Here is a 25,706-nt window from a genome sequence, read left to right as displayed (position 1 = left end):
TCACATCTGTTGGCACTTCACGGTGGCTTGGAGAAGGCAATGGTGACAGGCGACTGTTGTGTTGGACCCGACTGCTGTACTGAACACGACTGTGTTTCCTGGCAGACAGGATATTAAAGGTCAGCGTTATAAACTCTGAGCACCCTCGCCTGTACCAAATATGTCAAACGTATCTGCAGCCTTTACCTTTCAAACGGGATCTTTTTAAATTCAGACTCTTTCACATATTCAATCACCTGCTTCTGCGTGCGACCGCTGCAGAGATAAATACGAGACAGTTAATGATGAGCTATTCCGCAAGAGCCTTAGTAGACTGTTAAGTGATGCTGTGTTCTTGCAGCCATGATAGACAGAGTTTAGCTCTTTGATGCAAATGCTACCTGAATCTAAAGGAGGAGCCTCGTGAGAAGAGTACCGGCTTGGGCTTGGGCTTAGGTTCCTCAAATAGGCGGAAGAAGGCGTGATATTCAACACAGATCTTCCAGAAGACTTTACAGCAGTCCCTGCTTGGCATTAAAAACTCCAGAGTGTCCTGATATGAACTCTGGGGGACACATCAAGACATTTAAACACAACATCAGTCAGTGAGCTGAAGGGTTTCAATATCTTGTGATGTCACTTACATTTAGATCCGGCCTCAGCTTAATGAGGAAGCGTTTTCTCTTGAAGCTCAGTTTTCGAACTTTAGACCAGTTGAAGGCGTTAATCTTTGTGTGTCCCTGAAGTGATGAAAAACAGAATTCACTACTTTGCACTACTAAACACATAAAAAGCGTTTGATACCAGTTGGGCTGACCTGCACTGATTTTAGACTAACCTGGAAGACCAGGACACCCGTGTGTGCCACAGTCAGGCTTAACTTTGTTCCCTCGCGATCCTTGGCAGGATGGAGCCGAATCCCGTACATCTCCAGCCTGCGAGCAACTTCTAACAAATGGCAGTCTGATTCTGCTGGTGTCTGACCACTGTGGTATAAAACAAAACAAATGAAACTATATTTCATGTAGTGTTTAACAGAAACAAATCTCAGGGAAAGACCATAGGCATCAATAAAGCGAACATACTAACGAGCACTGTCGCAAACCTCCACTGTCAAAAAACAAAGACACCTTCTTAGTGTTGGGTTGTCTATACTTTCGAAAACTGGAAGCACTGGAAGCATACTGTGGTGGTTTGAGCAAATCAAAGATGTGGAGCTACCTGCTGTGGGGACCGCTCGCGAATGAGGGACCAGCTGAAAGTAGCTTTTATTTAACCCACATCTGTTAAACTCTTTAATATCTTTTAAACCTTGGTGTTATTATTGCAACAAAATATTCTGTGTTATACGCTCATAAAAATCTTTTACACACAGGAACACGAGCTTTAAAATTCAATCTATTCATTGTTCACTTTAGAAAGTATTTTCTAGATGGTTTTGGAAATAATTATTAGAGCAGGGAGGGTAAATTCAGACAAAAATGAATCGTATTCCCCTGTTGGATATCTGGCTTATTAAAGTGAAAGACAAAGACAGAGTTCAATCCAGGTTTCTCAAGTTTATCTGAGTTTCTGGAGAAGTGGTGGGAGGGGCTGCAAATGCCAACTAACCTTCCTATTTCTTATCAGTGGATAAGCCTTCCTGTTTCCTGTGTGTGGTAATTAATAAGAGATTTAATTCTACATGGCACATAGCCAGAAGTACTGCAGTCATCAACTAAGAAGGACTCTTGGTGGGAAAAAAAGAGCAAGTTAAAGGGAGCAGTCAGCTCTAACGGAGCTGCTTTCATGTTGCCGCAGCCACCCACTGCGTGCCCATCTCTGGCAAGACACCCTGTAATGCTGAGGTGAGACAAGTGTTAGCAAAGCATTGGCACATATTCAAACCCACGCACGGTTGGGGGAATTTTGTGAAATGTGCTTTAAGGACATTTGGAAAGTTTCCAGTAACATACCACTCCCAAAACGAGTGGCAGTTATAATAGAAAAGCCTAAAAAGAAGCGCCAAGTTCAATCGCCAGCTTCACTTCTCGCGACCTCCTGCACGAGACGCCTCAGAGCGCTCTCTGACAAACTGCGTTTTTAACCTACTGAACCGGCCGACAGCAGCAGCGTGAGTCATGCAGCAGGTTGAAGGAGGATTTCAGATCTCTGTTAGGAGGAAAGTAGTCTTTATAGACAGAGCAGAAGATGAACTCACATCCACTTCTGGCCAGAAGCTGTAAAACAACTTACAAAGACTGCCTTTTCTAAGCCCGTGTATAATAAAAATACACAGCTCTCTGAGAAAGGAGCCTTTCATTCAATGGCTGTTTTCCTGAATGTGCCACCTCTATAATAAAAGTTCCCAGTGGGACACGCACGCGGTCTGAAACAACATTTCCTGTTGACGGGTTGAGAGAGTAATTTGAGCGCAGCCATGCCTTCAGTGACCTTATGAAGAGAGTTAAACAGAAACTACGACTGGAACCAAACAACTGCCTTATTTTAAAACCACTGTGCAGCCTTGAATCAAGATCTCTACTCACATATTCTTTGAGTGAAACTCCATGATTTTGTCAATGAGGGGCATTTGATCTGGGATGTAGTTGTTGTTGAGGAGGTGTGACCGGCACTGGCTCTCCTCAAAGTCTCCAATCTCAGCTTAAGGGAGACATGAAAGAAAGGGGGGTGAAAAAGCTCATGTTATACAAAATAAGAATAAAATAAATAAGAATTGATAATAATGAGAATAATAGCAAAGAGAGTCAATGTAGGGTGCTTGTAAAAGCGCTTCAGAACGTGGCTTTTCTGGAGGAATTAAAGGTTTTTCCTCTTTTAGTGTTTTATTGATACAAAAAAACTTTGATCACTATCGTGTGACAGACTGCAGCAGTGAAAATGCTCAGATTTCCTGGCATTGGCACCATCTAACTAAAAAATACCCACCGTAATACACAGATAATCAATTTGCAGTGGTGTTAAGTGTGCACTGTTACATTCACGGTTAAAAGAAAGCATTTAATCTTTAGATGAAATGTTTTCTGTATCAGGATATAATAAAAATAATCCGTGTCTTAGCTGCTCTTAAAATTAGGTAAACAAATCCTCTGATGAACAACAACACATGACATCTTACACCCTATAATTATTCATTTAACAAAAGAAATTCATCAAAAATGAAAAAGCAGTGTGTGAAAAACCCTCACTGCTTCTGCAGGAAATATGAGGCTAAGTAGCCGCTGGGTGCTGATAATCAAATGCAGTTGCTTAACTGATCATCAGCGAGTGTGAGCACCTCTATAAAAGCACTACTTTAGGCAGCTTGCTGGTCTGGAGCCATTGTTTATTCACACAATGCCAAGAATGAAAGACATCAGTGATTTTAGTGAAGCGATTGTTGCTGATGGTGATGATTTGGGAACTCCTCAAAGTATTCTAGAGACAAATGTGAGGCTAAATCACCGTTTACCTAGTTTTTCAGACACTGCTTCTACATTTTGTTGGGTTTTTTTCGTCAAATAAATAACTACTTGCTGTAATTTGTCATGTGTATTTGTTTGTCTGAGGTTGTATTTGCCTAATTTTAACAGCTGGTGAGGACTAGATTATTTTTTACTTACTTTTCATGTAAAATCTTAGAACTGATACTGTACTTTGCGGTGTACTTTTGTTTTTTTACCATGACTGCCTTTCATCTATGTGTGTGTTTTGTTCCCGTGAGCTTAAAGACAAAAACAGCTCCGGCGTTCCTTACATTGTATAATGTAGGAGACCATCAGAGCGGCGCTGGTGTCGTTGCAAGTCAGACGTCCACAGAAAAGGTCCTGTTTGATCTGGAGGGCAAACAGGTACCTGGGCCAAACACAAACAGCATTCGCATTATACAAAAGGAGGAGCTGGAGTTTGGTGTTTTCTACCACCTGAATTCTGGATCAGATTGAAGTCTACTGCTAAACTCAAACATGGCAGCCAAGAGGATTATTGCAAATTCTAACTAAATGAAAAGCATCTTTTGCCTTTCTTTGAACCACAGTCAGCTGGAACAAGTGTACAGTTTAAATTCAGAAATCTATAAGAAGTAAAGTTAGTTTTCGGGACATTTCCTGAACACATTGCACCTCCTGGCTGTAGTCCAGCACAGAAACAAATATAGTCCTGATAAGAGGCATAATAATTTCTTTGGTTTTTTGAGAACATCTAACGTCAGCGCCAACTAGTCAAGCAGTTTACATCCACCTCCGTCCTTCAGCTGCCGAGTTTGCCAAAAAATGTTTTCAATGTCTTTTGCATTTTCAAATCAATGAATAATTATGACAAATAACCAGGATTTAAAGTCCAGAACAAGAAAGGAGAAACCGGAAAACCATTAGCTCCGCACTAATCTCCCAGGAGGTAAATCAGAAACGTGGCAGCCCTGATATGTGAACAGCATAGCGTGGTGGGGAATAAATCTTGTGGGAACCGCAGCACGTTTCATGTTTCCACAATTGTTTTCAGTCACAGTGGAAATAAGTGACACTGATTTACACTGACACACTGTATACAAGTGCATGTTTCATTGCCAAGCGGAAGATAAGCACGCTGTTGGGACAAAGATAAGTTATATCACACAGAGAGGAGCTCACCTCGTTAGCTCCTCCAGTAGCTGGGCGTGGTCCGGGGGGAAAAACTTCACAGAAAACCTCAGGATTGTGTGTTTCGGCCCTGCGTAAACACAACAAAGAGATCTGCTATTGGACTGCATCAAATACACAAAACAGCAGCCCTTTGAAGCGAGATATGCTTCTCGCTCGCTTACAGGTTTTCTCCAGACAAACAAAGAAACGTTCACTGAGAGAGATTTCTTCAAAGAATAGGGTTCAGTATTTTAAAGCACTTACGCCTGAGCTGCTTGATAATGGGTTTGATATGGTCCAACCAAACCTGTGAAAGAGAGAAGACGGTCAACACGGAGCTGATTTTAGGGAAAGCTACGTTAGGTATGCTTGACAGAGGTTCCTCTGTGCTCTCATTTACTCACCATCATCTTTTGTTGGTTCTGAAACTCCAAGCCAAAGTAGTCACCCTCAATGAGATTCATGTGGGAGCACACGAGGTCAAACAGCACCTTGCCTGAGGCTTTTTGCTGTGAACAAAAGGAAAAGACAAAGAGCTATAGTTAATATAACACTGCAACAGTAACTATTCCTGTTTTAAAGTCAGCTTTTGTCCTCAGCATTGAAGTCAAAGGAGACTCTGGTATTTTATATGGTTACATACATAAAGCCAGCCAAACTTCTGGGCCGAATGACACAAAAGAGCACTCAGGCGCAAAAGAGCCCGGCTTTGTTGACCTGTCAAACCCCATGCGAGTGAATGCTACCCAAGTAGATAATCATTTTTTTGACCAAATTCCTCTGCCAGCCTTCGTCCTTCTATTCTTGCTTTCACGGGCTCGGTTGGTCACAAAACCCCTTCCTCCCTGCTGGAGCCAGAGGGGGAGGCAGATCCCGTCTTTGATCTGTGTTTTCAGTGTCACTGCTGTCACTGATGACGGCCTGGCGGCCTTTGAGGTTGATACAGTATCAGGACGGGATAAAGACCCTCCCCGACCACCTCCGTCCTCGCTCGCACCGCGCGCAAACACTTTGAAGAAAGAGCGAGCAGCCCACGTGCTGCCTGGCGATGTGACAACACACAGGCCTCAGAAATCCACCACATCTTTGGAGAGAGAAACTTTCCCATGTAAGGTCAAGTAAAAGTCAGGGATTTCCACTGAAACACTTCTGTTGCAGGCACCCTGAGAAGACAGAGCTCTGTCAGGCGCACACACAGCAGGAGAATTTCTGCCTGGCTGCTTCCTCGTGACTGCTTTGCACCAGAGCGGAGCGTGTCCCAGCTATAGCATGTGAGTGTTTGTAGTAGCAGTTCCCTTTGGTTTGGATAATGATCCAGGGATGTCTCCGAGTGGGTTTCAAGGTAGCAGTTCCTCCTGTGCTTTTACATAAAAGGAAGAGTGAGTCGCAGAGACGCGTCACATGAATTCCCCTTCATGCAGCTGAACTGTATTAAAGGGTCTCGCCCGCCTTTAAATGTGTCTGGTTTCACAGGCAAACAATGATACAGTCTGCGCTCCTGTTGCTCAAAGAATAAAAACACAAGCTTAGCCAGCTTAGTGAAAGGGTTTACACTTTCACAAAAAAATCCAAAGTCTTTCCCAAACAAGCGCCCACTCACAACATCAGCCACTCCCCCCCCCGCGTCTGTCCTTCCTACACAGCACTACTGTCTCTCGTCAGGCAGCGCAGAGGGTGTCCTCTGTCACCATATGGAAGCCAGTTGTTTCCATATGGTGACAAGCAGGCTAGAGGGAAAGAGCTTAAGCCCTTCTCACACGTAAATATTCCACCCTAACTGAGGCAAATGAACTCCTGAATGACTTCTATGTCTCATGTTTTCTGAACAAATGTGCCCCAGGAAAACGTACGGCGGACAAACCGCTGCAGATGCAGTGTTGAGGCTCAAGAGTGTTTCTGTCTCACGTATCCAGCCCTATAAATCTGCTGTCGGGGCAGAAATGACCGCGAGCCAAGCAGAGATGGGTAAGGCCGAGGCTGATTAAAGCTTGACAGTGCTTGATTAAATGCAGCTGTTGCAGACTGGAGTTACGGCACTGCCATTTGACACCGCTGCAGCCGGCACAATAATAAGGCCACTGTTAATGATGCACAAGACCCAAAGATGACAGCTGTACTGGCGCAGGCACTTGGAGGACACTTAGTAACACAGTACTCACTTTAGAGTCTCTAAAAGCCTAATTGCAGCTACGTAATAATGAAACCTGGCATAAAAGCAACTTGTCTTACAAAACCGAACCCTCTTAGTTGCCATTTTATTAGGTACACCTATCTATTACTAATATACCGCAATACAATAGACATTTAATCAATCCTAGCAGGATATAACCCGGAGGGGATATACAGTACTGGATTGGAGTAGTTTTAGTTAAATTTACCCAATAAAGTCTGAACCAACTGTTTACGAAGAAAGACGCTCATCTTTGGACAGTACAGGTGTTACTAGATTACTACAACTGACTCCATTTTTTTCATTGGGGAACCTGTAGGCAGGGATTTTCTCTTATTCAGCCACAAAGGCAATAAGACCATGAGATCAATATAGACTATATGGACTATATACTGAGCCACACCTCTTTGTCATTCTATTCAAGTGTTTCATTCAATCCCATTGTTGCTGATGAATGAAATCAAGCACGTATTCATGCTGTCTGTCTTTACAAACATTTCTGAGGAATTGGCTGTTATAGCACAGCTGCAACAAGTCTTTAGTGAAATTTCTTCCCTTCCAGACAATCCACAGTGAGCTGTATAGTAAGTGGTAATATTGCAAAGTCAAAGCATTCACGAACCACAGCAATTCAGCCATGAAGTGACACAATAGGTAGTCACCAGTGCTCTGCTGACTCAATAACTGCAGATTTTCAAAGTCCTCTGACTTTAACATCAGCACTGGGAGCTTCATTGTATGGGTTGCCATGGCAGCAGCATCTCCTTGCAAGGCCAGTGTTGGCTTGAGTGATGTAAAGCATGCCACCGCTGGACTGTGGAGGAATGGAAACGTGCTGCAGTGATAAATCTCATCTCGTTTCTCTATCTGGCAGTCTGGACACCAGACTGAGTTTAGTCTGGGTTTAGTGAATAGCAGGAAACACTGCCTGCCTGAGTGCACGGTGCCAGCTGTAAAGGTTGGTGGAGGAAGGATAATGTTATGGGGTTGCTTTCTAGTTCCAGTGAAGGGAAATGTTAATGTTTTAGCTCACTGTGACATTTTTTTATAGTTCTATCCTTTCAGCTTTTGCAGAGGCTTTTCTGTTCCAGTGGGACTGAGCCCCACTGCACAAAGCTCAGTCCAAAGAATGGATGGATGATTTTGGTATGGAACAACTTAACTGTACCACACAGAGCCCTAACCTCAACCCCACCGTACCTTTGAGATAAACTAGAAAGAAGATTGCCAGCCAGGCCCTCTCATCCAACATCAACGTCTGACCTTAGAAATGCTATTAAACGGGCACAAATTGCCGCAGACAAGCTTCAAAAGCTAGTAGAAAGTCTTCCCAAAAAGAGGGGAAGCTGTGTTAGCTGTAAGGGGGGAACAATTTCCATAATAATGCACATGGATTTACAATTCCAATTCCCAAAAAGTTGGGATGATGTGTAAAATGCAAAAAAACAACAACCCAGAATTCAGTGATTTGCAAATCCCCAAATTTACAATAGAACATGGAAAACATCAAATGTATTAACTGGGAAAATTACTGAGACCAAATCATTTCTGATCTATTCACAGCAGAGATTCTGACCTTTCTGTACAGGAAAAGTTCAAGTATCACAAATAAAATAAATGAAAGCTCTGTTCAAGTGTGCCATTAAACCACGGCAGTGTGACAGTGAGCCAGCTTGCAACTGAAGTGGGAATGAAATCCAATTGTTCATTATTTCTGAATGGGTGCCTGCATGTTGGTAATGAGTGCCATAGCTGCCACATATTGTCAAGCACATATATGTGGGTAAATCCTAAACGTGTTGATACATGCTAACACTTTCAGAAGCTACATTAAATTAGCTGTTTTTTTAGCATTTCCAGAGCTTACATTTGCTCTGCACTAGTCGGTACTACAATGGGTCTTGAAGAAAACACAGATATTAATGTTCTGTGGGAATAATTTCTTCACAACTCTTTGGTTTTCTTTCCAATATTGTTGGGTCTGTAGCCGACAATATCAAGTGCCCTGAGGCAACTGTTGTTATGAATTTGTGTTTTATGAATAAAACTTCGAACTGAATTGAAATATTGACTTGTAGCAATGGCCTAGTGTGAACGTCTGGATTAAGAAACATCTGATTTAAAGGGACAGTTAACTTAACCATTCAGGTTGTTTTGGAGTGAGTTGCCCATATTTGAAGATATCAGCTTTAGAAAATATTATCCCCTGTTGAAAATAATGGGACCCGATAGCACTTCCCTTGAGGTGCTCCAAGCTCCAAAAACATTAATGTGAAAAAGTCAGCAGCAATATCTCCTTCTAGAAATCATGACCTGGTTACTCAAAAATCCTCAAACCCTGTTGTGAGCACTTTAATGTAGGAACTCTGTTTGTGTGCATTTTTTTGGCATCTGAAGCAGCACAAGGCAAGTGCGATCATGTTCCATTAGATTCAAGGAAAAGCACTGATTTCCACAGTTGATATCTCAAAAACTGGGCAACGCACACCAAAACAATGTAGACGGGTCATTAGCACTACAGGCCACAGACAAAAATACTTGAATTTAATCTCAGAGTGACCTGTTCATTTAATTTAATTTAGGTCACTGAAGCTGTAAAGACACAAGATAATTTACTGTGTCAATTCACTGAACCATTAATTACAGCAAAGCTGTCTGTTTTTATATCCTCTGTTCATCCAGATGGCAAACAGTACATTTAACTCTTTAAAACATAAACAATGAAATAATTGCCCGAAATTTATATATAAATATATTTGATGATTACTGATGATTTAGAAGTCTCAAAAAAATCACACAAGCTGTATCAAATTAAATACACTAGGTGTTAAGGGGTTAAAAATCTAGGCATCAAAGTAGTCTCTAAGAAGACTGCACAAGCACCAATAAAGTCAAAAGGCCAACGCTAAAGTGTACAACAATCAGACAAAAAAGAAGCTGTGACTTCTTCCCTCTGACAGTGCAGCTGACTCAAACCTCTACATACATGTCGTGCAGCCTCCGCTTTCAGCTGAAAGGTTACAGTCTTAGGAAACATCATCATCAGGACCTGACATTTCTTTCATCATCTGGAATGCCAAGAAAATGTCACCAATCTTCCTTTTCATGGCCTCTATCTATAAAAAAATAAGGTTTACAGTTTACATAGGAGCCGTCAATTGCAGCATGAGGCAACGCTTTCTGAATCAGCAATCTCAGACCAGACAAGACGCGCCGGGAGACTCTGTCTGGGTTCATCAGGCTTAAACATAGACTCATAGGAGGCTACAACTGTTTACACGTGTGTGAGTGCGAGTACGGCTACGCCGCTGCATTGCCCTCTGCATGCTCCGACTGACAAAATGCAGCTAAATAAAGATGACAGCAATGTCTGCCTGGGTTTCCACTTCAGGGTAGACCAAACACTCCCCCCCAGCACCCTTTGTTAGTAAGCTCCTGTCAGCAAAAAGAGATAAAGGTCAGGTGTAAAGCAGCTCTGTGTTCCCTCTACTATTCCCCTGCAGGAGATATTCGTATGGCCCACTTCACCCACAAAAAGCTAGGCCAGGCGATGCTGGACAAACCTGAGGTTGTGTGGGGTAATGGGGGTGGGTGCCATAGATGGCAAACAGACTGCGAGTGCCTCGAGGCTCCAGATGGACAGAAAAAACAAAGGGAATCGTGTCTGGTTGAATATACTGCTTGGTGCATGGGAGGAGTTGATGCTGGCATTAAAGCAAAGGGGTTAGACATGACTGAAGAGGGACGTAAGAGTTTATTCTTTGTCTTTTCCTGTGTCGTGGACCCTGCTGGTAAACTTGTGCCTGCTGGTTCAGTTAAACCTCGACAGAATGTAGAGTAAGACTCTGCCAGCAGGAGGTTTTCAGCCGTGACATTCAGCAACGTCACAGGAAGTCGACTGAGGTCACGGATGAAAGAGATGTGTGTCATTCAAAGAAAGGAATAAGCAAGTGGTAAAAGGTCAATTCTCAGATTCAAAATATCTGCAGCGCTTATCAGATAAGGTCCCAGACAGGCTTAGCACTATTATAAAAGTGGTTATTTATTTATTTTCAAGTGATATCAAACCGACGTTTGATTGACTTAGTGCCGGAGACTGAAAGTGAGCTTTGCCAGGCAAAACCTTTGCGTCATACTTGTCACTGTGGTAGAAGTGGAAAACCCCAGGAACGAGTCTTAAGTGAACCACGTCTCTTTTGATAAAGCTGCTGTAGGAAGGGCTGAGATTACAAAGTGTTTACAGTAGCAGGCACATGCATCCTAGCCGGAATCCCTCTTGAAACCGCTAACTAACCATCCCATACTCCCATGGGTTCTGTCTCATTAAAGCCAACTATTCAAAGTACTGTCCTGCACATGTGGGCGTCTTTGCATCTGTGCTGTGGTGCCCAAGGAGGGGGAATGAAGGCAGGACAGAGAAGTCAGGAGCAGCTAAAGCTCATTCAGATTCAGGTCATGCTCCGCAGAGGTTCTCAGGGTGAAGGAGGGAGACGAACCCGCTGATAATCCCGTCAAATTACTGGCGTGCTCCCGGAGCTCATACAGATATGTGATGAGGCATATATTGAACCGTTTTAATGGACGTGAAACACTTATCATGACATCTAAAAGTATTATTGTGCTTTTAGGAAATAATCAGCAGGTAAATGATTTAACTATCAAGCCCCCCCCCCCCAGAGCCACTCTGTCACACGAGAGAGGAGAGGACAACCATGAAAATAACGCCTGGATCCTGTCAGAGGTAGAAAACACCTCCTCCTGCTTCTCTCTTGGAACCCCCCACCCCCGGACTCATTACGTTGCCCGCCTAGCCTCCCAGGAGTCAGGGCTGCAAGAACCATATTGATTTTGCATAAAGTACAATTAAGTGTCCTGTTGTGGCCATTGTGCTGCTGAATATCTGTGCATCTGAGCAAAGACCTCCCACTGTCAGTCGCTGCACCACAAATTAGCACAGTTGCAGGTTTGCATCGTTAGTGGAGACGGTAAACAAGCAGCAGCAGAGTTCAACCAAACATGCCAGTGTGCTTCGCAAAGATAAAGCTACGGGACTACGTTAAACCCACACTGAGCCAACACAACGTGAAGTCCTATCAGACCTTAACCCAACACTGAGCATAATTAAAATATGCAAGAGGGCAAGAGCGGGTTTTAAGGCAGCTGGAATTACCAAAAAGATTGGCCCCTTTTTTTCTTCTTCATCTGTCCAAATCGCTTTCAGAGTGCCTCAAATTCTGAACCCATGCTGGGTATTCTCCACCACCGCCTCTCTTCAGAGCTGGGGATTACTGTCACTCAGAGGGAGGATGCGTCACTTCACATTTAGGCAGAAACTCCCCATTTAGCTAAGCTCGATAAAGGCAGCCTGAAGAACAGAATTCGTTTTGTGTCACCGCATTACCATAAGAAATACAAAAAAAGGAAAAAAAAGAATGAGCCCAAAATACATTTTCCGCCAAATAAAGAAAATAAAATACAGAAATTCAGTCTCCATCCAGCGTTATGAGGTCAAGCTATTTTTTTTTCCAGATTATCAGATGTCATCTCACCAGATTCTAAAGACCTGCATGCATAAGATATGCGAAAAAACAGCCATTACCTGCTGATTTAAAAGCAAATTGTGTAACTACAGCTGTAAATACAGTTTTCCTGCAAAGGTAATTATCACCACCTGCAGAATTAAGAGACCGTGTGTTCTCTCGCATAGCTGTGAGTACTGTGGAGCTCTGTACGTGTGTGCAGGCAATCAATAGGTTAATTAGGAGCTTAATTAACTGTAACTGTGAGAGATAACTCCCACAAGGTCAGGCCAATAGGGAGAAAGCGAAAAAGGCAATCCTTTCATATATATATATATATATATATATATATATATATATATTATATATAATCTCAATACAAAAACATGTCAAAGAGGTAATTCTTAATGGTTTAGCACCAGCCATGCCTTGTCTGACCTTTACGTCTGATGGTCTTATTACAGAATACACCAGAGAGCTGAGCAAAAGACATTATCGAGTGAACTATTAGGTTTATGGTAACACCAGCTACAGCGGTATATGGGGCTGAAGTTAAATGTGATTACCTGTGATGCTTTGGAGACCGAGCGATGTAATAATGGTCTAAATTAATCTGTAACAGATAAAATATCAGCACACGAGGCACGAAACCAAGAAAAAAAAATCCTCCATTAAACCCTCATCAGTGCTCTGCATAACAAACTGGAAAAACTACAAGTCACAATCTGTCACAGTCTGCCAGGAACAAACATAACTAAATCAGGGCTACAGTCCAATTTCATGCACCTAGTCCGAGTAAACTCGGCCACTACGTGCCAGGATCATTTATATCCCCACAGCGTGTGACGCTTCCCCTCGGCTCAGACTTTTCAAAGCACATCTGCAGTTGAGCATGTTGGATGTTTGTCTCTAAACACACTCTTTCAATATTTTTGGAATATTTATTTTCCTAATTTAACTCTGAGCACTGCTGGGACTGTAAGACAACATGCAAAATCGAAAATTAATATCAGAACAGCAGAACAAACAGCTGTTGATTTAGCAATCTGGGCACTGGCTCCCACAGTCTGAGACGGGCCAGGTATACTTTACCGAGCTTCCAACCTGCACAAATCCATCAGATGCTAAAAAGATGGGACGCCCTCTGGAAAAATTAATATCCAAAGTATGCTAATTAACTGTAAGCAAATGTGCCACGCTGCATGCATAAACAGCAGCTTGCTAACAGAAGCTAATATTGGAGCAGATGTAGTGATCTATATAATCACTGTGATGTCTGCTTGTGTGCTCTGTGTGCTGTAGAGATCAAGAAAAAGAGAGACTGAGGCAATAATATGGGATGGCATTAAAGCAGAAAGCAGAATTAATAAGAAGCTCATAGTGTGGCAGAATTCACAGCCAGCACCCATTAATTATTGTACCACATACTAATGCAAAAACAGCTCAAACAAACAAACAAGTCCGAAATTCATTCTCATTTTCACAAAATGATCACAGAGACCGCATATAAAACATAGAATTAACCATTAACTAATGGAGGGACTAATGCAGTCCTTAGTTTGGCATTCTAGCCTCTGTGGTGGAGTGGGTCTGAGTGACCGAAAGCCTCAACTTCTTTTGTTGCCTATTTTACTCTAAATGGGGCCACAGTTTACCAAGTGAGCCTTTAAGGTGTATAACATAAACCCTGAAACTAGCAAGTACAGAAACTCATCAGGAAGATTTTATGAGATTATGGATTAAGTGAGCCATAGCGTCATTTTCCTACTTAATTAGTCCTCTTTGCCATTAGAGGAGTCTCCCCTTACTTTCTATATAAATGTATATATACCAAATTTTTCGGACGCTAAGGCGCACTGGATTATAAAGCGCATGAAGCGAAAAAAAATCTGATAAGTCAAACTTTACTCAACTCATTCTTCTTGCTTCCACTTCCGTACCATTGATTCATTAATGTTGAATTCTCTCCCAGCTTCTCTATTCCCATGTTGTTGCAGTATATTAATGACTAACCTCTATTGTGGATGGATTATCTCAGTTGTTCTCCTGACTAAAGTTTGGTCTGTTTACAGCATCCTACCATGCGATTACATTTGTCTCTAACCATCAGGAACCCTCATGTTAACTTTTATTAAGTGGGAAAAGTTCATCCTCCAGCTTCACTGTGTTTATGTTATGCTAACATAGCTGTGTTGCTAGCATCACGTAGCACATCATTCAACTTCAGCAACCCTACAAACGTCAATGCTGTTTAGTTTTCTGTCTTCATTTATGTTGAAAGTAATAGCAGAGCTGTACATTTTAATTTATTCAGAAATCTCTCAGTCAGAACATGGTGTATTATACTTAGATGGAAGCTAGCGAGCTAACTCCCTGCTAACTTCTAACTCGGTTAAATTTCATAAATTCTGTTTTCATGGATGCCTAGATGTTAAACTTAATTGTTACACCTGGTAAAGCAGCCATGGTGATCATTTTATTAAAGATGAAAGAATTTAGACAGTTTTTAACTCTCAGTGATGCTGCAGAGTTCGTTTGACGTTGGGACCTGAAGCAGATGGAGTTTTGGACCCAGATTAGTCCGTGAGGCTCCTGACTACAGCAACCGTAATGCTCCGACAATCCATCAAGTGGTGCAGCTTCGTAGCTCAACAAAGTTGTGCTTAAACATTTTTTGACAGCTCTTTGAGCGCCGTGTACCACATAAAATCAGTTTGAGGTCAGTAAGCACAACCAGAATTCATACATAAAGCGCACCGCATTGTAAGGCGCACTGTCAATTTTTGAGAAAATTAAAGGATTTTAAGTGCGCCTTATAGTGCGAATAAATCGGTAGTTGAAATACATTCACTAGCCACTTAGGCCTATTCAACTGCTCATTTAAGCAAATATCTAACACACCAATCACACGACAGCAACTCTGGTCTGAGTATTTTAGAAACTGCTGCACAACCATCTCTAGGGTTTACAGAGAATGGCCCGAAAAAGAGAAAATTTCCGGTGAGCAGTAGTTCTCTGGAAGACAAAGTCTTGTTGATATTAGAGTTCAGACAAGAATAGCCAGACTGCTTCAAGTTGATAAGAAGGCAACTTTTCCTTCTTCTATTGTTTGCTTCATTTAGGGGTCGTCACAGGACATCACCTGCCTCCATCTCTGCGTATCCCTCGTATTGTCCTCTGTCACAGCAACCCGCCTTCACTATATCCATGGATCTTCTCTGTGGTCTTCTTCTTTTCCTCTTGTCTATTCAACATCCTTCTTCCAGTATATTCACTATCCCTCCTCTGCACATGTCCAAACACATGAGCCTTGCCTCTCTAGCAACTTGATCTGTTCCACTGATATACACATTTCTAGTTCTGCCATCCATCTCCTGCCTAACATCATGCGTCAACCTGTCCATCAACACTGCAAACAAGAATGGGCTCAGAACAGATTTCTTACGTAATCCTTCCTCCACTTTGATCTGTAACTCCTACCGCACACCTCACCGTTGTCTCTCTGTCCTCACACATGTCCTGCACCACCCTCACATACTTATGTGCCACTGCACAGTTCCTCTTCTCTAGTTCTACAGAGAAACAGCGCAACTTCTGAAGTGCTCTTTCTCGCCATGTAGTCATACTCTCAAGTTAACCTAGCTTTAAAAAAAATCAGTCCTATATCTGCATGGTATGATTCATCAACTTTATCCCTCTGTAGTTATTAAAGCTCTGCACATCACTCTTTTTCTTGAAAATCAATACCAGTAAAATTCCTCAGGCCTCTAATTGATCAGGATTGTGTTAAACCATGTTGTTAAAAAGCCCAATGCTCTCTCTCCTAATCATCTCCATATTATCTCAAACTCAGCTCTTAGTCCAACAGAAGATCTTTGGGAACAGGAGATTCACATGATGGAGCTGAAATATGCAGGCACTATGTGATGCTGTCATGTCAATATGGACCAAAATCTCTAAGGAATATTTTCAGCACCTGGCATGAAGATGCCTCTAACAGTACTAGTAAGGCGTAGCTAACAAACTGGACAGTCAGTGTATAGGCTGGCACAAAAAACAGTGTGGGATACTGTTTAAGCCAGCTGATCTTTCAATATCTTTTGTTTTATGAGAGTATAATCAGAAATGTTGGAAGCTTGCACTTTCAGATTCTAAAAATACCGCATGAGTCAAAGCCAGATATGACTGTCCATTTCTCTTTTGATTTTCCAAATCAATTTTATATCATGCAAATTCAATAGAATCCCATTCAACACGCTACCTAATGTGTAGAAAAACAAATGCAACACTGCCAAAGAAAAGCTTTTTCCAGTCTGAACATGTCACTCCATTCATGATTTGGCACTGTTGAAGCTAACTACTGCCTGGAGTGTAGCATCAACACGCTGAATCAAAGTCTGAGAAACCAGCTTTCTGCCTCACCACCAGACTACCACAGATTTTCCTGAGTGGGCTGCACTGTGAGAAAGATAAGACCCAGGAGCTTGTGTGGTGTTTAAGAGATGTTTTTTCCTCCCACTGGTGGAGCACGCAGGTCTCTGAGGAATACTGTCCTGCTGCACGCTCCTTCCTTTACACATAATCTCCACCAGCAATAAATAAAGACAGGAGCACATGCTCTCTTAGTGGTGAGGCCAATCAATTGGCCTTCTCAAGATTAGCCCTAAACTACTTAGCTCTTAGAGCAGCAAATCCAGAGGCCCTCTGCCCTGTGATGCAGTCAGGTAAGTGTCTCTCAGCTGCTGTGACCTGACATCCCAAACTTTCAGCGGCTACAAAAGAGCTTCAGCAGCTGAACTGAAATTTGCATGCTTTACCCACTGCTACACAACCTGTACTGGCAAAGTGTCTAATTTTGTACAATATAATAGGTCAAAAGGAATCAGATAAACACAACACAGGTTAATTAATCTACAATTGAGAAAAAACACACCAAAAATAATCAGAGCCCCCCCTCCCCAAAGAAATCAATATGTCAAAGATCACATTTAAGCACTTTAATATATTCACACTGAAACTCTAATTATCTCCTGGCCGCCAGTCAGCTGGGATTTCCTTGTCAGAATATAGATTACCTAAGAACACACAGGCCTAGAGAGCAGAGCCTCGGACCAAACCTGCCGCTTCCCGTGGACGAGGATTAAGGTCAACAACCTGGGAATCGCCCTCAGTTTATAACTGCACCAGTGATATAACCAGGCTACCGAGGCATATGTGTTCATAGCACAAATGCACAATGCAGAGGTATCTGATTAAAAGTCCAATTAAGCCTGGCTTGTATTCTCTTTTTTTCTCTTGACTTAAGATGTGGCTTTGAGATGACAATAACAGGTGCTTAAAAAAAAGCAGCTGGTAGTACTTAGGCACAGCGGTTGAGCCAAATGCTGTTAACACTCACATAATAGTCATGCTAACATACGGCTGTTTTGAGGGAATAATGTTGCTCTCTTAGTTGAGAGCACTTACGCGCTCACGTTTGCTAATTAGCACAAGATATAAGAATCTGAAAACAAAAAAGTCAGAGCAGGGATTCTTCAGGACCCAGAGCAACCATCAGTATAATTCATCTTGAGGGGGGAATCAATTCTTCTTCTGTCCTCTGCTCCCTTTAGGGGTTCCCACGGCAGATCAGCTACCTCCCTTTCATCCTATCCCTCCTTGCACCAACCCTCTGCATGTCCTCCTTCACTAGATCCATGAATCTTCTCTGTGGTCTTCCTCTCGTGCTCCTGCCTGCCAGGTCCATATTTAACAACCTTTACCCAGTATATCCACTACCACTCCTCTGGGCATGTCAAACAATATCACCCTTGCCTCTTTAACTTTCGCCATGAATGCTGGTGCCAAATCTATTTTTTCAGGATTTACTTCTAGGAGATTACCAACATCATCAGAATTTATGACATTTATGGACAAAACTCTGAGGCTATAATCAAGAAGTAGATTTTGCAGGATCTGGTTTGTTGTCTTGCATGCCATGGATATCTGTATCAATCCATCCAATACAGAAAGTCCTGGTTTAAGCGAATTCTCTGAAGAACTCAAAGACTCGGTGCTATCTAAATCAGATTCACGCAGCATAAAGTAAAGTGCACAATGTCATTGTTTGTTGTTCTCTGGGGAGGCCATTCAGAGTGCCTCCTTTATACCATGTTGGAAACATACCAGAAGTGAGCAGCTGCTAAATCAGTTACAGACACCACCAGTGGGATTTTTAAAAAAAAAGAAAGACATTCTGCTGCGTGTGCTCTTGTTGTGTTTTTCCTCTGTTTGGACTGACACTGAATGTGTGAACAGCTGTACTTATTTTTGAGGAAAAAATAAGCATGGTGGTGCGAGACCTGTGTTGGCTTCATAAACTTTGCAAAGCTGCATTACACTGCACATTTTAATATAGCAGAGTTTAAATCTTCTGCACTCTGCATGAACCTGTAGCTGTCTCCAGAGGATGAGATATATAGTCCTGGTCCTGAGGTAAAAGCTCACATTAAAGAGTGCTGGTAGAGAAACTCGAGCAGAGAAATAAGCCAGCAAATGAATGAAAGAGCAGACAGAGGCTCAGTAAAGGCAGCTGTTGCTGTGCGTCTGCAGGCTGAGTTGCCGGGACTAGAGAATACACGTTTTTCTTCTGGCAGATGGAGCGTGACCAAGAACCATGGCAGGAAAACTGTGATTCCTGTAATCTGAGGGGAAAAATCAGCTGAAGGAAGGCTTGCGGTTAAGCAAATAGTAAGCAATTATAAAATGATGACAGATCAATCTTTCCATGGTGTGATGCATGCTCTACTTTTAGAGGCATGGTTTACACTATTTTGCTGTGTAATAATGTTGTAATTACTGTGACCGCTTCAGGGATCTTTGGAAGTTAAAATACGGTGGTGCAAATGTTACACCCAGCTCATGGCTTTTCAAGCACACCCAAAAACCATTACTGTACGCTGTATGGTGAGCACTACAACATCTGCCCGAGGAAATGTGCACAATGGACTCATGCTTTAGAGTGCTGGAGCTGAAGGGTTTTCAGAGAGTGAAACAACCCACTCTGACTAATTTAGCCATTCATAAACAATGGACGAGGGGTTAACATGAGTGTTTCTGTGAGTAAGAGGTTTAAAACGCAATCTCTCGTAGGTGTGTGAAGTTTAAATGCGGGCCTGGGGTTTGTCTCACCGAGAGAGATTAGCACTCAAAGCAACCAAGGTTTTCAGTCTCGCAATGCTGCCTCGTTTTTTAACTGAGCGGAAGATATCCATGGTAACCTCTTGGATGTGGCATGGCGACTCTGCTCTGGTGGCGGCTCAAAAATGTGTCGAGTGTCACTCTCTTAGCCAAACGACTCAGTGAAATGATTTTTCCAAAGCATCGACGCAAACACCAACATGAGTGAGACAATTTCTCAACTGTGGCCATGAAACAGATCTCTTCTGTCTTTTAGAAAAGGGTTCCATCACAGTGAAGAAACAATCTGTATCATTTGACCAAAAAAAAACTATAAACAGGCTGTCATCAGCTGTTTAAGCCGTAATTATCTTCTGCCGTTTTTCACATTTTTAGTAGTCTATGTGGGATTTCTGAGCGTTATTGCAACTACTAAGCAACATTTCTTTAATAGTGAGGACCACTTCTGTGAATATGTACATCATGAACATAGACATGGATCTACATCCACACATATGGCGGTCAAGAAGTGCCAGCACAGGCAAAGTGTGGGCAGACAGCCTCCCCCACACAATCACTGGTGAAGGTTGCTGGAGGTCTATGTACACACCAACAATTCTATGCTATTAATTTAAAAATCCTACTTCTGAAGTTATTGCATTCACATTATTTTCAGAAAACTTAATCTCTTTTAAGAAGACACTCTATCCGGTCGTTAAGTGATGACGTGACGAATCCTACTTCTGGGCCTAAAGTAGTCTGCGTTTAATATGGCTTTTGTGTTGTTAACATGTTCAATGTTTTGTATTTTCTTCTATTTAATCTCAAAAAGCTCCTAAAACAGTCAGTGATCACTGTTGACCTCCCTCGGTTTTTATTACCGCTAATCATTTATCTAAGCTCAGTTTTTAAAACCTTAGGATGTAACTAGGGCTGGGTATCGTCACTGATTTCTAGAATCGATTCAATTCCGATTCACAAGGCCCCGAATCGATTCGATCCACGATTCGATTTAATTCGATTCGATTTAAATCTGGGAAATTTTGACAGTCAGAAATATTATAATTCAGATCAGTACATTTACATATTTTTGTATCAATAAAAAGGAAGCTGACACACGCAAGACTTTATCACAGGTGTGAGCATCACAGCAGAGGCCTTTGTGTCAAAGTAGCTGAGGATAAAACACAGAAAAACATGAAGGTGATTTTCCTGGCCTGGGATTTTATAAAAATATTCTGCAGTACATCAAAAACGAAAGAAAACCATTAATCAACATATGAACATCACCTCTGAAGTTACAGCGGTTTTATTACAGACACAGCGTTTTGCATTTTGAATAATTATCGAATAATTATCGAATTTCCCAGAGGAACCCACCCGAGGGATTAATAAAGTTCTATCTAATCTAATTTTAAAAAGTTTAAATTTGTTCAGTATTGAACAGCAGAAATGAGGTTTTCTTTTCGGAAGAATGTAAAAGGGAAAAAACAGCGGCCGACAGCCTGTAAACAACAGTAGACTTGTGCGTAACAAGCAAGCGAATAATGAAGAAAGGGAAACTGTTCTTGAAGTACAGAGAGAGAGCTGTGCATCGCAGTGGAAGCAAAACAGTAAAAGTCTGAGTGAATTCATGACGATGTTTATGTGAAGCGTTTGGATCTTCTTTTGCTGCTGGTTCGGTCAATATTGTTTGGAGAGAGATCAAACTAACAGCTTTAGAATCGGCGCATAAAGGGCGTGCACACAAAGCGCAGACCCGCCGACAGATCAGAGTCAGCGAGCTGTCGGCTTTCAGCCCCGACTGTGAGAAAAGCGACATCTAACTGATTCTGATCCGCGGGTCCCGCTGTGTGTTTAAGTCTTTGTGCAGAATCCGTGTTCCTGCTCTCATTTACTGTCTTAACTGTTTGGTGGTTCTTGAAATTTTGTGAGATTTCACCTGAGATTCTGGCATTTTGGGCAAAATAAATTTATATTAAAAAATCGATTCAGGATTTTAATGAATCGATTTTACGTTATCCAAGCCAGAATCGATTTTAATCGATGAATCGATTATAAGAACCCACCCCTAGATGTAACTACAGCCCAGCCCATGCAGCAGTATATGAATGACTAACCTCGTATTGTGGATGGATTATCTCAGTTGTTCTCCTGGCTGAAGTTTGGTCCTTTTACAGCATCCTGCCATGCGATTACATTTGTTCCTGACCACCGAGAACACTCACGTTAACTTTTATCGAGTGGAAAAAAAGTTAGCTTGTTTATATTATGCTAACATAGCTGTGTCGCTAGCGGTCACGTAGCACATCATTATATACCAGCTAGCCAAACTTCAGTAACCCTACAAATATCACTGCTGTTTAGTTTTCTGTCTTCATTTATGTTGGAAGTGATAACAGAGCTGTACGTTTTAATTTGTTTCCAAAACCCCGCAGTCAAGACATGCTATATTGTATTTAGATAGAAGCTAGCGAGCTAACTCCCTGCTAACTTCTAACTCGGTTAAATGTCATAAATTCCGTTTTCATGGATGCCTGGATGTTAAACTCAATTGTTACACCTGCTAGAGCAGAACGCTGATCATTTTATTAAAGATGAAAGACTTTGGACAGTTTTTCAACTCTCAGTAATGCAATAGTGGTCGTTTGATATATGGACCTGCAGCGGAGTTTAGGCCCAGACACGGCTAGTGATACCATGCAGACATACGCCATTTTTCAGCTAATAGCTCTTCTTGTTGGTACACAAATGCACTGTGTTGGCTTCCGCATTAAAGAAATGGAAACAAATGGCTCCTTGGAAGCAAACATAAAGGGTGCTTCAAGACTTTTGCACAGTAATGTACAATACCTCATTCTTGAACTGTGGGGAACGGATTAATGCGCAGTCCTATAGTTGCTTTGACCCTATTCTGCTTATAAGCCAATAATGGTGGTAACACTGGCAACAATCCCTCACAGATAATGGACGTATACACAGTATAGGCTCGATATTTAGCAAGAATTCCTGGATTCTGTTGAATCAGCCATCAGCTGTTGCTTTTCTCCTTTGTCAGCTCTTTGAAACTTCTGGTTGTTTGCACAAGAAAAACGACAGGTTACTGACGTTGCATGGCAGTACACAAAGACGCCAAACATCCTTCACCTCCCACTTTTAACATAAAGGAGGAACTATTCATGAACCACTCTGCAGCACAATGAACATTTGGGGGGGGGGGGGGGGGGGGTTACCTAAATTACCTAAATTAAAAGGAAAGTAGTTCCATTAGTACATTCTGTGTTCTCTGCAGCTATTTCTATTACTTGCCTGTATATTAGCTGTTTGTTCACTGTCTACGTGCCCACTTTGCTTGAGATTGTTCTTGATCAACTGATGTGACTGTCTCTGGTGGAACACCACATGCTGGGTTAGGCTAGCAAGCTCCAAGTCTCTGATTTCTGCTCTTTTTGTCATGGAATCTGTCTCCTGTCCGTCTTCACCAGAGCAGGAATGCCACATTTTCAATAACCAGCAAAAAGGCAGGAAAAGAGGACAAGAGGTCATCATTTTTGCAAAATTATGCTATCGTACTATTTTGTTTACTCAGCATTGTTTGCCACAAATGCTGGGCTTATTCAAACCCCATGGTTCACATCTGACTGCGGAGTGTAATCACCTACTTACATTACGGTCATTCAAGTGCAATTTCTCTGACTAAACAGGCTAAATGCTTCCATGCTGCCTCTCTGTCTAAAGGAGGTCAACTGAGCCTATGTGAACGAGCACCCAGACAACATTGCTCCATAATGACTCCCAATGAAATAAAGCAAGTGAGTCATCCAGTACGACAAGACCTGTGTCTCCAGAGAAACGTCACAACAAGATAAAATATCCCCAATTCTGCTCCTCTAAAGGTTATCAAGCAGCTTGACTCTCTTATTGGACTCGTGTGGTTGACGAGGACACAAACAGGAAAGCTTCATTCTGGCTTTGACAAAAGGCAACTTGAACTGGCTATTCTGCAAACACTTGGCATGACAAGTTCTCTTAAGGAGTGCTCCGAAGACCTAAAGTTCCCTGAACGATCCCAACCCCCGCTGGTTGTCTGAAAGCAGACGTCCCCTGGAATGAATCCTCTGATATCACAGAGCTCTGACTCTTTTTGCTCCAGACTTCCGCGCATCGCTTCTCAATAGAGATGGACGAAAAGCTCAAGAGCAGCTCGACTAAAGGTCAAATCACACATAAAAGAAAAGTGAGGAATCCCCCCCCCCCCCCCCCCCCCCAAAAAAAAACTTTCGAGTTTGGTTTCTCCAGGACAAATGATAACTTTTAGTTTGCTAGTCTCCAAAGTAGATTATGCAACAGTTTCCACTTTAATACCAAGGGGTAAGAGAGGGCAGCGTTGTTATGGTAGACGCTCTCCGGTGGGCGTAAGTACAGCTGGGGTTTCTGGTTTAAATAGTTCACTCCCTCCCTCTTTCTCTCTCTCTCTCTCTCTCTCTCACACACACACATGCTCTCATGTCCCTCCCTCAATCTCTGCTTCATTCACCCTGACTCTTCCTCCCACACGTTTCTTCTATTTACCCACGAGACCCCAAATTCAATTACAGTCAGGGTGCCGTGGGAGGCAGACTCAGGTGCAGCTGAAAGGCATTCTCATACACAACATGTTGGGCAACTGCATCATGGGAATGACTTCACTGCAGGCAGAGCTACAGCACAGCCTTCAGCACTTTTTTATGTTTTAATTACCCATCAAGTATTGCAGCAAATAACACGAGAAAAAGAAGGGCAGCACATGTGTTGCAGAAATTTCTAACTGATAAGAAGATTTCAGCAGGAGAGCAGCAGAGGTACAGCCACAGCACCCGGAGTGGATAAGGATAATCCCATGATATCACACTGCTAGTCCGTTCTGACATGTTAATTAGCCCTGCGAATCTCAATGAGAAATTCATAATTTATTGAAGAGGGGCACTGCTGTCGTGAAGCTGCTGTGCAGCCGAGGCAAACCAGCTCTCGTGAGGGTCTCACCCTTTATCTGAGACCAGAAGGACATCACAGGCAAGACTGCGGGCTCACTAAGAGCGGCACGGCCGCCACACCCATCACGAGCTGTGATGTCTACCTACCCCGCTGCTACTCAGTCAGTGGGATACAGCAGTTCAAGAGCTTAATGAAAAGCGAGCCCATCGAAGCTGCAGTCAAACGGCGTGTGGAAGTCAGAGGATCCCCCGTCTTCACGAGTCGGTCACGAGACGAAAAGAATCACGGGTTATGTTTGCGTTCGCCTCGTCCTTTCTTTGCAAACTGACAGCAGGCAAATGGTCACATCGGCAGATAGAGTCGACCGTCGCTGCTGTGTGAACCAAACAAATACGACGATCCTCCACAAAGAGATATCCATCTTGGTTACCATAGGAACAAGACTTATTATAAAGGCATCAGTTTTCCCAAAGCACCTGTGCACAGTATAGGAAGCAGAGCAGCATGATATTGTCAGGCACAACATGACAGCGTCGGTGACAGCTTTCATCAGTGGCTCTGTGCTGTTTCACTCTGTGTCTCCACGAAATAGTGTGGATAATGTACGGGGAACTGAAATCTACATTTACAGCTGTGTTTACACTGTCACCTGTTTGCTTTTGCTTTACAGGGAATTGAGGGGTTACACGTAATGTAAATATTTGCTATACAAGAGCTCCAGTAATACAAGTGCTCTCTATTTGCCTCATAGGAAAAACAGCCAAAATATTTCTGAGACAACATTTCCTTTCATTATTGATTAATATAGAGACTATGGCTACGTTCACACTGCAGGTCTTAATGCTCAATTCCGATTTTTTGATCAAATCCGATTTTTTTGTCTCCTCGTTCACACTACAAATAAAATGCGACAGCAAACGCGCTCTAGTGTGAACGCTCAAAGCGGCCCGCATGCGCAAAAGAAGATGTCACACACAACGCGCTCTGTTTAGACCAAGAACAAACAGTATTGTTTGACTGATGGCCGTTAATATAAAGACTTCGGACTTTACGTTTCCCAATTTTTGCTTTAAGTTATTTTGTTATTTACATAATAATGTAAATAACCTAATAATGATCCTTATTGCTGTTTAAGAGAGGAGCGGTGCTTCAAAGGATAGCTGCAGATTTCTGTCAGAATCTGCAGATTATACAGTACAAATAAAATGTTTACGTTGTCTTCCCAACAGTTTCACTGACATCTACACTGGATGGCTAGGAAGCGTTCGCGATGTCTTCTCGGGCGCTGATAATTGGCTTCAGTCTTGT

At 42.4% G+C, this 25,706-nt stretch overlaps 1 protein-coding gene across 3 annotated transcripts in view; it reads right to left on the bottom strand.

The window, feature by feature from the left end:
- LOC113007666 (FERM, ARHGEF and pleckstrin domain-containing protein 1) overlaps positions 1-25,706 on the bottom strand; it is a 59,436-nt gene that overhangs the window by 18,550 nt on the left and 15,180 nt on the right. For all 3 annotated transcript variants that reach the window (XM_026144457.1, XM_026144459.1, XM_026144458.1), the window contains exons 3-12: positions 4,982-5,086; positions 4,842-4,884; positions 4,587-4,665; positions 3,716-3,813; positions 2,508-2,622; positions 818-965; positions 624-719; positions 381-544; positions 187-255; positions 5-98 (exon numbers count right to left, since the gene is read on the bottom strand). In XM_026144457.1, coding sequence (XP_026000242.1) covers positions 5-98; positions 187-255; positions 381-544; positions 624-719; positions 818-965; positions 2,508-2,622; positions 3,716-3,813; positions 4,587-4,665; positions 4,842-4,884; positions 4,982-5,086 — 1,011 coding nt within the window. The remainder of the gene's footprint in view (positions 1-4; positions 99-186; positions 256-380; positions 545-623; positions 720-817; positions 966-2,507; positions 2,623-3,715; positions 3,814-4,586; positions 4,666-4,841; positions 4,885-4,981; positions 5,087-25,706) is intronic.

Source organism: Astatotilapia calliptera, chromosome 16 (assembly GCF_900246225.1).
Source record: "Astatotilapia calliptera chromosome 16, fAstCal1.2, whole genome shotgun sequence".
Taxonomy (NCBI): domain Eukaryota; kingdom Metazoa; phylum Chordata; class Actinopteri; order Cichliformes; family Cichlidae; genus Astatotilapia; species Astatotilapia calliptera.
Note: the sequence above shows the minus strand (reverse complement) of the source record. Positions and strands in the feature narration are given on the sequence as shown.